We start from the raw sequence: 20780 nt of genomic DNA on the forward strand, positions 1-20780 counted from the left end.
GGGTTAACACATTGAGTTACATTAACCCAGTTTTAAACAGCCGTGTGTTCTGATTTATTCTGCAGAAGCTCAGATGATGATGGAAAGTATTCAGCTGTCAGAGGCCTCATGTATCGACTTCTCCAGGCTTGGGACTTTTGATGATATGAAAGCAGCAGGAGCAGATGTAGACATGATGCGCAAATGAGGTGCAAAGAGATTGATCAGGTGCAGACTTTCATACCGTTATCATAATGTTATCAGATTAGCAGTCAGTATTCGAAATAGAATAGCTATAACATAACAATAATACTAGAGCACTACATACACCAGTCTTCTACATAACACACATTTCATTTTGACCATTTTATTCCCTGTTTAAATGATATGAGTTTCTATCTGTATCTATCTATCTATCTATCTATCAGTCAGTCAGTCTGTCTATTTACCTATGTATGTATGGGTTGATGAACTGACTGAACATGTCTCTATCAGGTGGTTTTATGTATGACTCTGCCAGTTGATAAGCCAGTCTATTTGTCTGTATAATAATAATGAGTCTTTATTGGTCACATATACGTTACAGCACAGTGAAATTCTTTTCTTCGCATACCCAAGCATGTCAGGAAGCTGGGGTCAGACATGATACAGCACCCCCTGGAGCAGGGAGGGTTAAGGGCCTTGCTCAAGGGTCCAATAGAGGCAGCTTGGCAGTGCTGGGGCTTGAACCCCCGACCTTCCGATCAGTAACCCAGACCCTTAACCGCCAAGCCACCACTGCCCCATATGTCTGTCTATGTGCATATCTAACTGTCTACAATAAAGCAATCAATTGATCAGTAGATACACACTGTATGTAGACAAGCTGAATGGCTGCTAGAGTTATAGCCTGATTTCATCTTCTAGTGTTCTAGCCCTATTAAGGTCTTTAATAATTCCTTCGATTTTACCCGTGAAACTCTTACTTGTATTAAAATGAAAAGTCTGAGAACTATTGTATTTCAGGTTTACACAGAGAGTGATCAAATAAGAAAAGAGGATGAGGCATCAGGTATTTTAGCAGAATTGAAACACTGGAAGAAAATGTTTGCTACATTCAGTTCCATCACTGAAGAAATGAAAGGAACCAAGTTTAAAACCGTTCATGGCACAGATAAATAACCTGGTGGTAATTTGTGATTTAAGCACCATTGACTCACATTGAAGATTAATCGTTGAAAGTGAACGCTTAATAAGAATATATTATTTTAGTAATACATTCATTGTACACCACCTTTCAGTTTTTTCCAGCTTCAACTGGGGGATTTCATGAGTCCAAGTATTTCCAAGATACAGTCGTGTCATCATGCCCTAAACCTTGTACAAAGGTACTTTGTGATATATAAGAACTGTGCTGATATTCATCAGGTTAAAGGAATGTGATCACCCCAGATAGTTGCTCAGCTAGGTCATGTTGTTCATTTGTTGTGTCTCTACTTTTGCACTGTAGCTGTATGCTAAAGTAGCTAACAGTGTTATAGCCTCCAGATTAGCCATGCGTAAACTCCACGCCTAAATCATAACCCTAATGTGCCTCGATATCTCCAAATGCTCGCTTATGTGCTGTGTAACTGCATAACACAGAGAGTGACACAGTTAGTTCAGCCATGATGTTTAGAGAGTGAGGTCATACATGTTTGAGCTATGGTTAAGGATGTGGAGTAGGAATTGAACAGACGCATAAACTCCAATCATCTTTTCAACACACAAGGGAAGGTTTTCAAGGTGAAACCTAACTAAATCGACAAAAATAAATAAACAACAAATGTTTGGTGATGCATGCAGTTTATTTACATGGTGCTGGACTAATGCGTTGTAAGAGAATTTGTTCAGATGCAGAATTGGACAAGTACATCAAAAGTTTTTATACTGTCTTTATGGAAATAGTGAACTAAAAATAAGAATAGCTAATATATATATATATATGTGTTGTTGTGTACTGAAGTGCTTTGTGTCAGAGCTTGAACATGTAAAAGAGGTATGTACATGTGTTTAAGAGAGATCTGATGCTTGAAGCCCCAGTTCAGATGCAGAAATAAGGCTTTTGTTGTTAATATCTGTAGCACTACCAATCCAACAGAGATGACCCTCCTCTAGGTAGAAATCTAACTCTAGTGTCTGTCCGGATACTCTGGGTCAGGAATCTGTTCAGTAAAATACAGGAGCCCATGAGGAACATCGAGGTAAGCACTGAGATGAGCAAAAAAAAAAAAAAAGCACACTTTATTATCATTTGGTGAAAAGCTTTATGTATCATTCAGTCACTGGGGGACCCTCTAATTTGGTAGCTAACGTTAAAAGATCGTGAAGATGCAAAAATACGAAATAAAAAAAGCAGATGAGGAAATGGACCCAAAACAACGGTAAAAGATTAATACTAATTAATTGGATTTAGTCAGAAAAGAAAGACTGCTTTCTTGCATCCATCTGTTGATCTAATTGAAATGGAACAATTTATTGGCTAACTATAGCTAACTTACTGTCTCAGGTAAGAGATGTTAGGCTAACAAACATTATGTTGCTAACTGGTTACTATCTGCTTTGAGAACTACAGCAACTCTGACGATTCCTGATTTCAATCCTTTCACTATCCTAAGTAGCCTAATGGTTAGGAATGTTTTCTGGAGAGTCTAAAACCCGTGTTTCTGTTTTCTGGAGTCATGAAGAACCCCAACCTCAGCAAGATGGATGAAGCTTTGCAGTGTGTGACATTTGAAGAAAAAAATTGCTGACATCAAAGCAATCATAGTTTTTAGCTTTATTGAGTTGTCAACAGGTACAATGTGAAACACACTACAGAACAGTAGTTTTCACTTTTAATAGCAAACATGATCAATCAAAATGGCTGCATTGAGATTTTATTGGGGTATTTTGTGTTGACGATATAATAGGATGATGTGTATGATGTACATGCAACTATCGCACCCGTCTCGGCTCTACAGTGTGACTGTGAATAAATATTTATTCGCACCGGTGCGAGTGACCTGTTCGGCATTGTATAATACAATCGGGATAAAAACTACAACTCCAAAATGCATCTACACCGAGCAGCAGTTACTTTCACACTGCTTTTCATCACCTCAGTCAACCGAACAAGTGTGGAAATACTGCAAAGAAGTCATTATGATGACGAGAGTAACTCTGTACATCATCTGCTTCAACTTCCCGATCTCACAACCGCCATCTTTTATTGATCCCGCAAAATGACCTGAACCTGCGACCTGCTCTTGTAGACACAGCGGTAAATTAATAATAATGCTAACGCAACAAGGTGGGTTTAATTCAAACTTATTTATTACATAATTCCTCACCAATCATAATCAAGAGTACCAACGGTTCAGTCTGTAAACTGCTGGCTCAAATTTAGCCTATTACCCAAAAACACTTAAAATTCAACTTAGAAGCCAATACTCACATCTACCTCTGAGCCCAGTTGGAGATAGCTTGACTCAGCTGCCCTTATAAATGGCTCCTCATGGTTTTCTCTTAAAATTAAGGCCTTCCTTGCAAGACAAGAATCTTCACCATCTGAATTATGAGTAAGTTACATTTTCCTGTATTTCTAGTTTAAAATTTATTTTCATATTTGCTCTATATCTCTATTTTATATATAGTTATACTGCTTGAAAAACGGTTTACTGTACTTCCTACTTCATAATATCATTACAGTTCTACTGTCCTACATATCCTATTATTCTGTATTTTATAAAGAGTTTTCTATTATTATAAGATATTACCCTTATAATATCTTAATACTCCTTTTTATTTATTCTTATAAAGTTATAATGTTATGTGTGTGTGAGAGAGAGAGAGTGTGTGTGTGTGTGTGTGTTAGCACTCCTCCGCTCGTATACTTCTTTTTGACTTTTTGACTAACAAACCATAGTGTAGTACTCTTAAAGATCTTTAACGTGTAAATCCACTTTGTCAATATCCGCCTAATACCGCTTCTGTGTGTCTAGGTGCCCGTATTTTCTTCTTCTCCCCTTTACTGGATACTAGGTCTCCCTCATGTTTATTTTATGACATTTTTATCCACAACATTTCCCCCCTCTGAGGCTATAAAGCCTCATACACTACCTTAATTAAGCGGGTATCTGTGGAGGAACTGGTTCTGCCGCACCCCATGGCCGTCCCCCGCTAGCTGTCGGAGGATTACTCTAACGAAGCCATAATCCCTGCGCCCGTCCCCGTAATCAAATGGGTCCCTTACATTAACCACTTCTACGCAACACTGATCAGAATAGGAGCTGAGGAGGTTTTGTAGACCTGGTGGGAGACGTGCTAGCGTTGTGCGCCCCGGGGTCTCATAGTAGATTGGCAGCTGGAGAATGGGCCTTAGGACCCCCCTACGTCCACTTTGCGCCGGACCCATGTAGATGTACCTAGCCATAACTCTTAACCCTTAACTTACTTCTCCTTTCAACTATATATATATATATATATATATATATATATATCTTATTTCGAATCTAACTACCTTGATTATACGTTTGTTTGCCTACATTGATTATAAGTGTGATTAACTGAGTTCCCCTAATCATTCATTACTACTACTATTGCCGTCGCTAGTTTACGTATGAGTGGCCACTACAGTAACTACTTGATTGGATCTACACGTCCCTATCTTTCTCAACTAGGCCTGTCAGCCCACAGTTTTGTATTTGTCGGGACCTGCAGAGTCTTGCTTCCCCCCAAAAAACAAACCCCAGTCCTTCGCAGTCAGGGGTGGGCGAAAAAACCTCCTATGAGGAAAAATTCCCACCCTGCCAGCACTATGTGCTCGACAGCACCATTATACTTTTCTCGTGCCTGAGTGCGTCATATCACAAACATTTTATAACATTTTATAAAAATACAATTTGACAGTCTCTGTTGGCAGTATCTCTCTGTATGCTGGTTGTCTTCAGCTCAAGCACTTTACGTACTGTAGAGAGCCACCCTTTGGGGAGAGGTTAGGCTAGCACTTACACCCAGGGTATGGATCATCACTTCTTCTCACCCGTCAGGGTTCAGTAGATCTGCAACACAGATGAACACATAGAAAACACCAATAGGCCCCATTTTTCTCGGATAGGCCCAGTTGGCCACTACCTTGTACAAACGGGTCCTTGCGCCCCCTTGCGCTATCCTCCTCAGTCCTGGCTCATGTCCCGTCTCATGTTCTCGTAGACGGTCTCGCTGGTGTCGCTGCTGTCGCTGCTCATTGTCTCCCGTCTGTTGCTGCTATCGCTGCTCATTGTCTCCCGTCGCATGGTCTCGATCACCACCCCCCGTTGAGGCGGTAACGCCTCACCCTTAACAATGTACTGGCCAGAAAAGGAGGCGGAGGACATCACCATCCGCCGTGCGCAGGGGATCACACAGCAGGCCACCAGAGCCACAAGGAGTAGGAGGACGAACAGGGACACTCCCAAGCGGGTCAGAGCAGCAGTCCAATCTCCAGAAAGAAACCAGGAGAGCCACGGCGGGAGGCGGAGACTAGACCCAAAGCCGGAGTTAGCCGCTTGCTCCGCTTGGAGGGCCTGTAGTTGACCCAGGACCTTGGAGAGAGCACCCTCAGAACCAGTGTGCAAAGGGATTGCAGCACAGCACTCGGGACCAATCATTGCACAGACACCCTCTTCTGGGGCCCGCATCTGGTCCAGGACAAAACGGTTCTGAGCAGCCATGAGGGAAGTGGCATGGAGCTGATCACGGACGAGTAGTTAATGAAGCGTTGCTCGTTGTACCACATGTAATTAATCCATGCCACGTTGCGGTTGATCTGCACGGCCGGGAGCAAAATAGACGCTACACCACTGCCAACGGCCTCCATGGCTCTGTAGGAACGCCAACGGGGGTGCCCCCAAAGTCAAGATGGATGGTCTCATCAGCAGCCCAGTCAGAATAGTTCACTGCACCAGCGTCACGGACATACTGAGTCCACAGGGCCACGTCGCGGCGTGAACGGGACTGGCTGGATGACGGTTGGTCAGCCACCAACAAAACACGGGTCTTACCGTCCAACCTAACCGGGGCGCAGCATCCCTGCCATTCCGCAGGCAAAGTCTGGCGTACACGGTGGCCCCCACAAAACCAGAAAACATCCGCAAGGGGAACAGTACCAACACTAAGATCAGGTAGGGGAATTGTCACACTGGGGGTGCATGGGGATGAATCACAGACAGAGAGGGTCTCAATTTGCAAATCATTAGCGAACAGGGAGACATTACATCGGGCAGACACGTTTCCCACAGGATATAAGCCAACAGAGGAGCAGAGGCAGATGGGAAAGAACAAGGGCAGAGACGGTTGGACGCGGACAAAAGTTGACACTTGAGTGGATACAGGGTGAAACAGGCATGAGGAGCTTGCATTGTACATCCACGATGGGCCAAAGTCAGCAGAAAGGGCCCCAAGGAGGCACACAGTAGGACACAAAAAATCAACAGAATAGGGGGTGGTGAGGCATTCCGTGAGGTTCCCCATAGGCAGCATAAAATGGGGGGTAAGGCTACGATCATGACATACGAGACACGAGCGATCTGTCACAGATCGAGCAGTATGGACCATCCATGCCAGATACATGTTACTCTGCTCCTCCGTAAGCGAGGTGTTATCGGTGGAGATTGAATAGTATTGTAATTTCATTAATTTATGTGCGATCGGAGTTGACATCGGGGCAATGAGGAGGGGGTGGAGAGCCCGGGATGCGAAAGGTGACCCTGTACTATCATGGTAAGAACACACCGCAGCCGAGCAAAGGAACGGTAGCCACAGGGGGCCAATAGTGGGCAGCTCGAAGGAGCACCTACTCGTCCGTGCCTCACCAGTAATTCTAAGATGAAAATTTAGCCTATTACCCAAAAAAGACACTAAACATACAGTACACTGCCGCTCTCCTTCACTAACTCTAATAGCGCATTCACTTTATTTAAACTCACGGTTGCCAGATATCACTAGAAAAGTCAACTCAAGTTTCCATGTTTTGATTTAAATCCCCCCAAAAAACAGTATTATCAGCAGACATGGCAACACTGTACTGGGGGAACCGATCTAAAACTGATAAACAAACAAAACTAATAAAATGTAAAGAAAGAAAATGTGCTTAGTTATAAATAAATCATTTAATATAAAAAATAGATATTATAATAACTTCATAAAACATAAATAAAATGAGAAATTAAATGGTGTTTAATTACTATGGGTTGCATTTAATATCAATTTGACATTAAGCTTGGTTCACTATTTCCTTAGAAAGCTATTAGCCTTTTTCCTAATTTGGATCATGCTTGTGTTAGTCTACTTTTAATTAGGACTCTTTATTGTTTAAAATATTTAAAAATAAATATTTTATGCTTGTTTATTTATCAATTAACCAACAGTATTTCTCATTGCTATTATTTTAACTCAATTAACAGTGACCATGAGCAGAGAGCTTACATTTAACTGTTTATGACAGACCTCCTGATCAAAGCTTAAATAAAAAAGATTGGTATCTGGATCGGTTTTGGTCATAAAAATCCTGATCGGTGGGTCCCTAATGAACACCATTAAACTAAAGCGCTTTGCATGTGACGGGTAAATGAACTCACCCAATCACATCCTATATGAGATTATTCAGATATCTACACAATATACACAGAGCGGTTCGAGAACTGACTCCAGCCCAGAACCATGACAACGGAAAATGTCTAATAGTGTAGCTTTAAATATATTTAAGAGGAGCAGACTTCAAACACTGAACATTGATGTTTATTGTATTTGTTTACAAGGTGGAACAGGTTAACGGTGTTTTTTGTTTTGTTTTGTTTTTTTTACATACAATCTGTAAAATGAACTGAAAATTTTACATTTAGTTTACCAGAAGGTAAATTAATGTGTCATGGCTCACACAATGTTCCTAAATTCTGTCATAATTGACCAGCTCAAGTTTTCTCATGCCTACTTGTGTGTTATATTGTGGCACATTAATGATACCATCTCTAAAAAAAACTAAGCTTCAACCGTGCTCCTAAATTTTTGTAATTAGGAGCACAAGTGCTCCTAGAAGAAATCGTTACCGTAGAGCCCTGCGTCTTCAAATATGTACCTTTCCAAATGAGCAACACAGATTTGTTGTTTCTTTTTTTAATCTTTTTGTGAATTTTTCTGTAGCTCCACTTAAAACGCATCTATCTGTGGAACCTAAAGCCTGGACAAGGCTGTTTTGCGAATGCCACAATGAATAATACAAGATGTTGACTAACATGGATTTCATTAATGAACTTCTCAAAAATGCTAAAGGTCCATTACTGAACTGAATGATGTGCTATAGAGTCCCTGTGCAATTTCCATGGCTCATAAGTAGAAACTGACATCTATGAGACCCACTGAGGTATGAAAGGCTCTGTCGACATTTCACGTATACTGATATTTTCTTTCTTTCTTTTTAATTTACAGTTTTAGTTTAAATTACAGTTACATTTTAAATATTTTTTCTAGACATTTTTAAATAATGAAAATAAAAAACAAACAAGTACATACATAGACACACACATACACACACAATATTTATTTATTTAATTATTTATTAATCCAAAAAATATTAACAAGTATTCAGACCTGAATATACTAACTGGACATTGCAACACCAGTTGCAGATCGTCTCAGCTAGCGCAACTCACAGTGTTTTTGGAATCTTTTTACCACACAAGTATAAAAGTAAAAAGTAAATGATAAAGTAAACAACAATGCGTCTTTTTCACATGTAAACGTATGTAGAGATGCCGTGATACAACTTTCTTTTGCAATACTAATTCCAAACCACATTGAGTATCAGCTGATACTGATACCCATTCTATGAAAAACTAGTGTGACGAGGAGGAGGGAGAGGCCAGGCTGTGAGGACACACGCCTGCCACCGAGTTCTCTAATAATCAGTGGGAGAGAGCGATAAAGGAGCAGCTGTGTGAGAGAGAGAGCGAGAGATGCACGTGTGATTTATGTTCTATTTATGATTAAACATTACATTTCCATTCAGCCGGTTCGTGCCTCCTCCTTGCCCAGCTTTGAAGTTTGTTATAACTACTGAGTTTTAAAATGTGTTTGCTTTTTGTTTTTTTTTCCAATAACGGGCATTGTAAATATAATAAAGTATAAATGTTATCAAATTAACCATAACAAAAGTCTCTTTATATCTTATTTCCAGATCCAGAACTAAATTTCTTTTCCAAATTCCAGGCTCCGTTTGTTACAGGGACCAATACTGACACTGGATATCAGACCGATGTTCTTAATTTTCAAATAATCGTGTGCTCTCTTCAGTAGAATATTACTTGATATAGAACATTCAAATGCATCAAGTACCATAGTTTTTTTATTTTTACCTTTAAAGAAAAATAACAACAATAAACCTGATTTAGGTTGTCACAATTGATGCATGTAAGGGTTAAAATATTAGATTTTTTTTTTTTTATCCTAATAAACATCATGATCATTAAACATCAATCATCATCAAACTACTGCCATGTATATACACACCTAACTTAGTTAAAATTAACTTTGGCACAAGAAGGCTTAGTATAGGATATCACCTAATACTCAAGAGCTCTTCATTAATTTCCTTAAGTTGATTCATTTAATAAAATGTGAATGTGTTACACGTGTAACACATTCACATTTTAATATATAGATATTAGATAGATATAATGTATTTTGGCCAGACAAAATACATTATATCTTTCTATAGTGCGATCCAAACTTCAGCCATGTTTATACTGAAGCCAGTCTGAGAGTTTGTCGGTAGTGTGTTACGTATTCACCCTGTTGTTTAATGGTCTGTAACCCATCTCTCCCTCCAGCTGTTCTGCAGTCAGTGTGCCCAGGATGGGCTGACAGTCGGGGTTAAACACTGAATAGGCGCTCAGCTCACCAGGCCTTCTTTCCACTGGACTCCGTAGACCTTCATAGAGCCAGTAAAACAGAGACAGGAGAAAGAAGGGCAGCCCAAAGTCCAGCTCAGAGAAGAGACCCAGCAACACAAGCCACAGTAACACCTTCAGCATGGTCAGATTAGTAACAGCCAAACGCTGCACACCGAGCCAGCGACCAACAGCACTGTCCAGCAACCAGTCTCTGTTTTCCTGGGGAAAGAATTCACTCATTACAGCAATCTGATGATAAAATAGAAAGCTAATTGAACCTAGAGATATGGAGTCTCACATATCATTTTTTTTTTTTTTTAAGTCTCAAAATCACATATTTAAAAGTGCTTACTGAGTAGTAATCAAGAGGACCTGCAATAGTGGCAAACTGGGTTCTGTGCCACCTGATGTTAATTCATTTACTAAACCAACAGTCAGTACGTTTACATGGACAACAATAATCCGATATTAACCCGATTAAGACGATACTCTGATTAAGAAACTAGCATGTAAACAGTGATTACTGATGACCTTAATCTGATTAAAGTCATACTCGAAGTAAACACAAATGGAATTAAGACGTGTGGAGTGTTCCTGTTTTAGTCGCATTATCGACGTGCGTTACAGACACGTACACACCTTAATCACACTATTAACATCGTGTGGGAGTTTTCACCGCATTGTGCGATAGGACACGTACACACACGGAAACGCTCAACTGTTTCACGGCAAACAAGAGAGCACGGTTGCGTCCCAAACCGCGTACTTACCTACTATATAGTAGGAGAAATACATGTATCTCGGCTACTATATAGACGGCAAGTACACGGTTTGGGACGCAGCTCACGGCTTCAAGCAGTCATCTATTTGCACGTATAGCATGACAAATAATTAAGCGCACTTGAAGCTTTCGTAAAATTAAAAATAAAAACACCCAAAACTGTATACGGTCCCATAACGAAGACCAACTGTATGCCGATACGTGAAATCCTGGAGGGAACGCGGGGACGTAATGACGTGTGACGTTAATCGATCTATGTTCTATAACATGTAAAACAGGAACATGAAAGGAGTATTCTAAAAGCGACTCATGTGAACACCTTAATCACAAAATTATACGTCTTATTCAGAATAAGATCAATAATTAGATTACTGCTGTCCATGTATACGTAGTCAGTGTTGCTATGTGATGTGTGTATTCATTTTAATGTACAGTTCATTAACAGCTGAAGTCCTGAATAAGCCTGCCTTTGGCAGCTTGTCTTTAGGGTCAGGAGGGCAAAGCCCAAGATCACGATAGATATAAACAGCCATTCGTCAAACGTTATCAGGACAAATTACTCACTCACAACCTCATACATTTTAAACTCCACTGAATATACCTGTACTAATGACATCTTTTAGTGACCAACCATTTCATTTGAATTTTTTGTTTTTATTTGACAGATAAAAGCCAATATTAGACTGATTTGCTCACATTTCTAGATGTTATGTGAACTCACCCATCGTCCAGATCAGTGAGGAAGTCAGCGATCTGAGATCAGTTGTGGTCTTTAAAACATACGGTCCTTTTGCCAAGTATTTGCGAATATTTCTAACCTACTGCAGTAAGAGACTATAGCAGTGAGATGACTGCACACGTTAAACAAGGTTACTGAGTTTATTACTGTGTAAGGGAAAGGGGTAAATGCTTGCCTTTTTTACTCTCAGGTTTGACTCCGTGGACTTGGTGACGTCATTCGGAGCTGTGCGCGTCTCAGGGCAACAACTTTCAGGTGGATTTCCGGGTTTCGTTGCTTGCTTCTCGACTTTCCTCCGGACTCTGAACTCTGCTAACTTCTGCTCCATGTTCAAACATTTAAAAAGACACAAAAATTTCTACCAAAATGACCCACATCGACAAATTCGTGTGCTATAGTGAATAGCTCCTCTTCTGCTACAACGTCTTCTTCTTGTGTTGTTTAATGGCGGTTGATTTATTGTGTATTAGCGCCACCAACTGGACTGGAGTGTGAAGCATTGATAAGAAGGGTGGGGGGGGGGCCCCTCTTTATATAATATGTTCATTAAATCCTATTTTCCAATCCTGTCTTCCTGAGATAATGAAGTATTTCTCTTTGTATTTTTAACTGTCCTGAGGCACAATTCAATAGGTTTGGTAAGTTGAAATTGATTCAATCTATATTTCTCAATTTATTCAATAACTCCTCTCTTTCCCTTGTAAACATTACACAATGTAATAATACATGTTCACCTGGCTCTACTTCACCGCATGTCAAGCATAATCCTGTTTGATGTTTCTCTATTTTTATGAATGAGTGATTTAAGTCAGAATGTCCTATCAGGAGCCAAGTGATTATTGCATCTTCTCTTCTATTATTGAGACCTATTCTCCCTTTTCTAACTTGTTTTTGGATATTGTCTTCCATTTTTCCCCTTGTCCCACAGTTATTGACACTTTATATTCATAAGTACTCAAATTCTTCCTTTTACCTCTTCTCTACTGAGTGGTATATAAACTTCAACATCCATATGATTCACTGCCTGTTTAGCCAGTTTGTCCACTATTTCATTTCCTTGTAGTTTGGACTGTCCCTTAAGGACAAAAGTTAGTCAGTAATGCCCCTTTCCAACCTTAATTATTTGGTACTTTTCTTACATTTTATGATTGTTCCCACTAGAGGGCAGAATGATACAGACTCACTGATCAATAAAAAGGTATTTAATAATCTCTAGAAAGCCTAATCTATATAAAGGCCTATGCATTATTGAAAGGTGATGATCTATGATCTATAGAAAGTCCTTACAATCTATAGAAAGCCCATGAGCTATATAAAAAAGAAAAGTCTTATGGTCTATAGAAAATCCTGTGTATCCTGCATATAAACAGCCAAATGCACTTACAAATTGTAAGTGCGACACCATCACTGATCCCTCCTGAAGTGGAAAAGCCACAGCCTGCCTTGAGTTGTCAGCTAACAGCTAGAGTGGATAGAAATGATTAAATTCAGCACCTGGGGTACCTTCACATCTGGGTAAAAATGTAATGTAGACAAATAGGAGAGATGAACAAGGCCATCAATAAAAAGGGGGGGGGGGAATAAAACAGAGAGGACAGTAACCTGTAAAGTAACCTAATTTAGAACACAGGTTTAATATTTAAACTAAACAATAACACAATAACGAATGAAAGGCTGAAGGCGAAACTCACTGTAGCCCTGGATGCTAACATTTACTGCTGGCAAACCAAAGCTTGTTCTCATGATGAGTAAGAGGTTGTAGGATACAGTTGCAACTCAGCAGGCAAATGGCCAAATGGTTATGGTCAACAGGGCAATGTAAACAAGACAGAAGCAGAGTTGTAAATGTGTTCAAAACCATGGAATAATATTGAAAACAACATTCAGAAATGCTCAATAGAGAAATAACAAAATGATGTGGTATTTATACACACACATTATACAATGAAAGGGAGTGAGAATCAGGTGTGTAAAATTAGTAGGGAGTTGAATGTGAGCATGGCAATGTCTAGACTGGAGTTTGTAATAGATTGTAGAGCCCCTGGAGTGCTGGTGCATCCTGGAGATACACTTTTTAAACAATCGAGGACTAAATCCAACTCCAGCTGAACTGCGCAATCTGGATGTGCATCACGATCAATGTTATTATACTCAGAGTTAGACCTGGGCTGGCCTGCCGCTCTGTTTTGCTATTTTCTTGTCAGGTCTTTAAGCTGTTTTGACAGCTTTTCTGCATCTACTTTGCTGCCCTTGTGTTGAGCTTTAGGACTTTTCACTGACTCATCACTGCACTGGAGATGAGCTGAGAACACACAGAATATAAAGTGGATCTTTTCTACACTGATTCAGTCCTGTGTAGAGGGGGAAAAAAGAGAGAATGAGATGGTAAGAGAGACAAGAATAGCAAAACAGGAAATGTGATCATCAACAATCCATCAACTGCAAGCCCCATCTCACTCAGTCCACTGTCGTAAGACTATGAAGGAATTTGCTGTGATGTAAGACCTCAAGACTGCGTTCCACCCATTAAATCAGAAAGATCCCACTTCTGCCTAAAACTTCTCAAAAAATGGGCCGACACAGACACCGTGGAACATTCAGTATTCGGGAAGTCTTGCCAATTTCTATCTTCATGTAAAATCTAAGTCTTATGCTCTGTGATCACTATTCCTGTGTTTTGATCTTTGCCTTATTCAATGACTGCCCTTAGGATTTGCTCTTTGTCTGGTTTATTCATGGAACCTCTGTCTTTGACCTTTGCCCTCTATTTGACACTGATTATGGATATTGTTTTGGATTTTGTACTAAAGCTCCTGGCTAAAGAGTCCTGTCCATTTCTGTACATTAGTACCGCGTACACTGATCATAGCTGTTTTGAAAAGGAAACTGACATATATATATATATATATATATATATATATATATATATATATATATATATATATATATATATATATATATATAATCAACACTTAATTGAACTGGTAGAAATAGAACCAGATCCGAAAAAGCTCTTATTAAACATAATTAAATGCAAAATATGCTTTCCAATCAACAACTGAGGTCTGAACTAAATGCTGTAAGAAACTATTTCTATGTGTGTGTGTGTGTGTGTGTGTGTGTGTGTGTGTGTGTGTGTGAGAGAGAGAGAGAGAGAGAGAGAGAGAGAGAGAGAGAGAGGGAGAGAGAGAGAGAGAGAGAGAGAGAAAGAGAGTGAGAGTGACAGAGAGAGAGACAGTGAGAGAGAGAAAGAGAGACAGAGAGAGAGACAGAGAGAGAAAGAGAGAGAGTGAGAGTGACAGAGAGAGAGAGAAAGAGAGAGAGTGAGAGTGACAGAGAGAGAGACAGAGAGAGACAGTGAGAGAGAGAAAGAGAGACAGAGAGAGACAGAGAGAGAGAGAGAGAGACAGAGAGAGAGAGAGAGACAGAGAGAGAGAGAGAAAGAGAGAGAGTGAGAGAGACAGAGAGAAACAGAGAGAGAGAGAGAAAGAGAGAGTGAGAGAGACAGAGAGAAACAGAGAGAGAGAGAGAAAGAGAGAGAGTGAGAGAGACAGAGAGAGACAGAGAGAGAGAGAGAGAGAAAGAGAGTGAGAGTGAGAGTGACAGAGAGAGAGACAGAGAGAGACAGTGAGAGAGAGAAAGAGAGACAGAGAGAGAGACAGAAAGAGCAAGAGAGAGAGAGAGTGTGTGTGTGTGTGTGTGTGTGTGAGTGAGAGAGAGAGAGAGCGTGTTTGTGTGTGTGTGTGTGTGTGTGTGTGTGTGTGTGAGAGAGAGAGAGAGAGCGCGCGCGTGTGTGTGTGTGTGTGTGTGTGTGTGTGAGAGAGAGAGAGAGAGAGAGCGTGTGTGTGTGTGTGTGTGTGTGTGTGTGGTGTGCAGTTATTGCTAAAGAACAAGCCTGTACACTGCTGGCTTATGTCTCAAGTCACACACTATGCACTATATTTTTACACTGTGTACTTGTATAGGACAAAGACCTTTAGGCCAGTAGGGTTTGGTTGCCTGGAACATATTGCCTGACTGGACAGCAGCCTGTGAAAGGGATGATTTGCTGATCAATGCAGACCTTCTCTGACTTTTGGAGGCTGAGATAGCCTTGCCTCATGCGGTCAAGTAATGGCCTGACTTCCCAAAGAATGTCTGCCTTCTTTGTTTCATATGATATGGCCAGGTCATCGACAATCTTGAGTGAGCTTCTCAGCTTGAAACAAAAAAACACGTATTCCTTGTCATTCTGCTGCTTATAACTGGCACTTTTGTTTTTTGGCCCAAAACATTTGAATTCTGAGATAGCCTATGCAGGCCATGTGGACTGAAATGCTGAAGAAGATCTTCATTTCTTGTGGAGTAGTATTTAGAAACAGCTATTTTGTAGCTCTCTTTGATTTGTAAATGCTGCCAAATTTTTGAACATTTTGTTGTCATTGTACTGGGAGAAGGGTAGTAGGGTCATCTTTACAGCCCAGGGAGCACAGGTGTGAATCTATTATGATGGGAGGGAAAAACACTTATAAATGAAATGTAATATGAATAATAATTAAACCTCACACAAATCGAGTTGAATTCCAGTGTTACAGATGTGACATGGTCTCCTATTGACTACACTCATAAGTACAAACCTTGCATTCTATAGCCAGTTTGCATATTTCATGATACTGTGTGGATAATCTTCAAGCCTCACTGATAAATTATATTTATCACTGATGATTTCTCATTGGTTGTAGTGAATTGTGTGTGTGTGTGTATAGAACAGTTCATTACAATATTAATAGTGGCTAATTATTAGAACTGAATAAATTATCCTGGAACTAAATAATTCATATGTGTTACTCCTGGTCCACAGAGGGCGACGTATTTCCCTGCTCATCCCTTTCTGTCTCTGTGTCTTTATCTGTCTGCTTATCTGAGTCTCCTGCATTTCCTTCCTCTTCTTCACCATCTTCTTGTATATCAGGTTCAAATTCTCATCGTCTCTCTCATCATCTTACAGGTCTACGTCTGAATCTCCCTCAACTATCTTATAAAGAATCCTCTCTGCTTCAGTTCGGTCTCCCACAACATGGAGTCATTAAGTACATTAAGATGGTCCTGGTGTCCACTATAATTGGCATTCATAAAAAGGCTAATATTTTGAAACACAAACAATTGAACTGCTTTCAGAACTAAATGTATTATTCCTGACACTTTAATAAACAAGAATATGTGTGATATGTGATTATAATAGTAAAAAAAAAACTAAACTAAACATTTTACTTACCTCTCTTCTTTCCATAAAATGAGCTTGTTCCTATGCCAGCAGTTTTGGATCCAGTGTAAGAAGTTGTTCCTAGCATATACAGTATCTCACAAAAGTGAGTACACCCCTCACATTTTTGTAAATATTTGATTATATCTTTTCATGTGACAACACTGAAGAAATGACACTTTGCTACAATGTAAAGTAGTGAGTGTACAGCTTGTGTAACAGTGTAAATTTGCCGTCCCCTCAAAATAACTCAACACACAGCCATTAATGTCTAAACCGCTGGCAACAAAAGTGAGTACACCCCTAAGTGAAAATGTCCAAATTGGGCCCAATTAACAATTTTCCCTCCCCGGTGTCATGTGACTTGTTAGTGTTACAAGGTCTCAGGTGTGAATGGGGAGCAGGTGTGTTAAATTTGGTGTCATCGCTCTCACACTCCCTCATACTGGTCACTTCAAGTTCAACATGGCACCTCATGGCTAGGAACTCTCTGAGGATCTGAAAAAAAGAATTGTTGCTCTACATAAAGATGGCCTAGGCTATAAGAAGATTGCCAAGACCCTGACACTGAGCTGCAGCACGGTGGCCAAGACCATACAGCGGTTTAACAGGACAGGTTCCACTCAGAACAGGCCTCACCATGGTCGACCAAAGAAGTTGAGCGCACGTGCTCAGCGTCATATCCAGAGGTTGTCTTTGGGAAATAGACGTATGAGTGCTGTCAGCATTGCTGCAGAGGTTGAAGGGGTGGGGGTCAGCCTGTCAGTGCTCAGACCATACGCCGCACGCTGCATCAAATTGGTCTGCATGGCTGTCGTCCCAGAAGGAAGCCTCTTCTAAAGATGATGCACAAGAAAGCCCGCAAACAGTTTGCTGAAGACAAGCAGACTAAGGACATGGATCACTGGAACCATGTCCTGTGGTCTGATGAGAACAAGATAAACTTATTTCCTTCAGATGGTGTCAAGCGTGTGTGGCGGCAACCAGGTGAGGAGTACAAAGACAACTGTGTCTTGCCTACAGTCAAGCATGGTGGTGGGAGTGTCATGGTCTGGGGCTGCATGAGTGCTGCCGGCACTGGGGAGCTATAGTTCATTGAGGGAACCATGAATGACAGCATGTACTGTGACATACTGAAGCAGAGCATGATCAGTATGCAGTATTCCAGCATGATAACGACCCCAAACACACCTCCAAGATGACCACTGCCTTGCTAAAGAAGCTGAGGGTGAAGGTGATGGACTGGCCAAGCATGTCTCCAGACCTAAACCCTATTGAGCATCTGTGGGACATCCTCAAACGGAAGGTGGAGGAGCACAAGGTCTCTAACATCCACCAGCTCCGTGATGTCGTCATGGAGGAGTGGAAGAGGACTCCAGTGGCAACCTGTGAAGCTCTGGTGAACTCCATGCCCAAGAGGGTTAAGGCAGTGCTGGAAAATAATGATGGCCACACAAAATATTGACACTTTGGGCCCAATTTGGACATTTTCACTTAGGGGTGTACTCACTTTTGTTGCCAGTGGTTTAGACATTAATGGCTGTGTGTTGAGTTATTTTGAGGGGACAACAAATTTACACTGTTACACAAGCTGTACACTCACTACTTTACATTGTAGAAAAGTGTCATTTCTTCAGTGTTGTCACATGAAAAGATATAATCAAATATTTACAAAAATGTGAAGGGTGTACTCACTTTTGTGAGATACTGTATATATACATATTTATTTATTTATTTATTTATTACAAAATTTGTTTGCTTCAAAACTCAAATTTATGTCAGCAGGTGATCACGGTGCCTAAATTAAATGCAAGCCACTTTCAGATGGTTTTAAGATGAACAGATTGGCTGGGCTCATGTGGGCATGCAGAATACAGGCTGATATTCGCAGCGTCTGTCTCCATTCTGCGCTTCAGTCCCTCACTCCATTGTGATAAATGTTCCTTACTCACTTTTTGAGACTCTTACTCACCACGTCTCCACTGTTTTTGACAGCAATCTTCATTGCAAGCTATAGTGCATGAGATCATTACTAGTACCGGCATGCTAGAATTTAATAGACATGTATTATTATTATTCAGGACTGCAGATCATGTCAAACTTATCGAATTTGTACTTATTGAAACTTTTTTTGTAAGAATACTTTATACATTCAGTACACATACATAGTGCTCCTAGTAAAATGTCCTTTTCTCAGTGTGATATTTAACACATGAGCTGCATCTCAAACAGTGGGTTTATTTGGTGTTTGCTGTGTCCTGTGCGTGTTTGTGCCGGGCTTTGTCCCGATTGGTGCACAGTACCTCACGGATGCAGTACTCGCTCTCCAGGCTCATTTCAGTGAGGCGAATATCACACTCCAGCAGGCTGCTGTTGTGCGACATCCCTTCTTCCAGGACTTTCCCTCCATCCTACACACCATGAAGAAGAGGACACAGCACTTTCATTTGCCTGCTAGTCTAAATGCCTGATGTACTACAATATAAAAGTGGGATGCATAATAATATAACTTACAAAGCACTGGGGAACTATGGCTGTGTTAGAATGTGTTAGAATACACAGAAGGGTCCAAAAGTCTGAGAGCACTATTGAAAAAGCTTCTATTTTGCGTTCTTTTTTAATTTAATACAACAATAATCATGAAAAATGATATTGTTGACAACAACTTAAGGGAAAAGTAGAATCTTTTAAATATTTCCATGAATTTCATTTAATAATTAAGAAGTTCCAGTCAACTGGAAATGTTATGAATCGACCTGGAATTGGACGCATATCTATATCGTCTCAACACACTGTGAAGAGGACGGTTCGAGTGGCCAAAAAATCTCCAAGGATCACAGCTGGAGAATTGCATAAGTTAGTTGGGTCTTGGGGTCAGAAAGTCTCCAAAACTACAATCCGAAGTCACCTACATCACCACAAGTTGTTTGGAAGGGTTTCAAGAAAAAAGCCTCTACTCTCATCCAAAAACAAACTCGAGCGTCTTCAGTTTGCCAGACACTATTCTCACAGACACAATTTCAAACAGCCTTCTTTGCTCATATTTACCAAGGATGCCAATATTAATGGAGGGCGCTGTATTTTACAACAAAAAGCATTGTAAGACATGTAGAAAGTATGTGAAACCAGAAGCTCTGATTTACAGAACTCACTGTTCCCAGTTTGTTGCAGGACAGGTTGAGGTTCCTCAGAGTCGTGTTCTGTACTAAGACCTGTGAGAGTGCTGTGGCTGTGGGCTCCGTCATCTCATTGGCCCCTAAATGAAGGTTTACCAGAGTCTGATTTTTTAGCAGGGCCTGAGCTATAGCCTGGCCGCCTTCGTCCCCTAGCTGGTTCAGTCTCAAGTTGAGTGACACTAGGGAGGTGTTTTTGGAGAGGGCATGGGCTAAGGCTTGGGCTCCTCGTCCACTGATCCGGTTGTCATAAATGTTCAGTGTCTCTAGACAGCTACGGTTGAGGAGTTTGCTGATAGCTCGTGCCCCTCGATCCCCTATGAGATTGTGTGAGAGGTCGAGCTCCAGCAGGGATGGATGATCCAGCAGGTGGTTTACCAGCATGCGGCACTTCTCATCTTCCATATTGCTCCGATGGATTCGGAGAACCTGTAAAGTAAGACACAACGAACAAACAGAATAAACACAACAGCACAATTACCATTTGGTAGTGTTGAAATCATTCAGTTAGTCAGTTAGGACTTGAAGTGTGAAGTAGGGCATGAGGGGCGACATCCACAAGACAGGAACCCAAGAAAGGAGGTCTTGCGCTAATTTTAGCACAATTTTGTATCAAAGTAGGTTTGAAAATCTCACCTACAGAGGCACCACACCACCCATATCAGTAGGGGAACATTCAATTCTGACCACAAGGTATGTAACAAAGAAAAGTCCTCAATAACAAATGTAATATAAAACTAAATACTGTATTTCAGTCCGCATGTGCAATGCAATAAAACAGTCCTCATTGTTCCAGGCTCCTTTACTGAGGTTTTTGGAATAATTTGTTCTTGTACCTTTTGCAACATAGATAGACATATTAGAGAGCTGGAAAGGCAATTGCAAAAGTCACCACTCCAGAGGCTCATACTACCCAGAAATAAGTATCCCCTATATGCTG

At 40.6% G+C, this 20780-nt stretch overlaps 2 protein-coding genes across 2 annotated transcripts; both read right to left on the reverse strand.

Annotated features, from left to right (window-relative positions):
* Positions 1-8552: 8552 nt before the first annotated feature.
* Positions 8553-12137, reverse strand: saysd1 (SAYSVFN motif domain containing 1). Its single transcript, XM_053614700.1, has 2 exons — positions 11601-12137; positions 8553-10124 (listed from the first exon to the last, which is right to left on the reverse strand). The coding sequence occupies exons 1-2, from the start codon at positions 11751-11753 to the stop codon at positions 9792-9794; spliced, it is 486 nt and encodes a 161-aa protein (XP_053470675.1). The 5' UTR covers positions 11754-12137; the 3' UTR covers positions 8553-9791.
* A 6767-nt stretch (positions 12138-18904) lies between these two features.
* Positions 18905-20395, reverse strand: LOC128601571 (dynein regulatory complex subunit 5-like). The gene is made up of 3 exons (XM_053614869.1): positions 20363-20395; positions 19820-20269; positions 18905-19078 (listed from the first exon to the last, which is right to left on the reverse strand). The coding sequence occupies exons 1-3, from the start codon at positions 20393-20395 to the stop codon at positions 18905-18907; spliced, it is 657 nt and encodes a 218-aa protein (XP_053470844.1).
* Positions 20396-20780: the final 385 nt, after the last annotated feature.

Source organism: Ictalurus furcatus, chromosome 25 (assembly GCF_023375685.1).
Source record: "Ictalurus furcatus strain D&B chromosome 25, Billie_1.0, whole genome shotgun sequence".
Classification (NCBI taxonomy): Eukaryota; Metazoa; Chordata; class Actinopteri; order Siluriformes; family Ictaluridae; genus Ictalurus; species Ictalurus furcatus.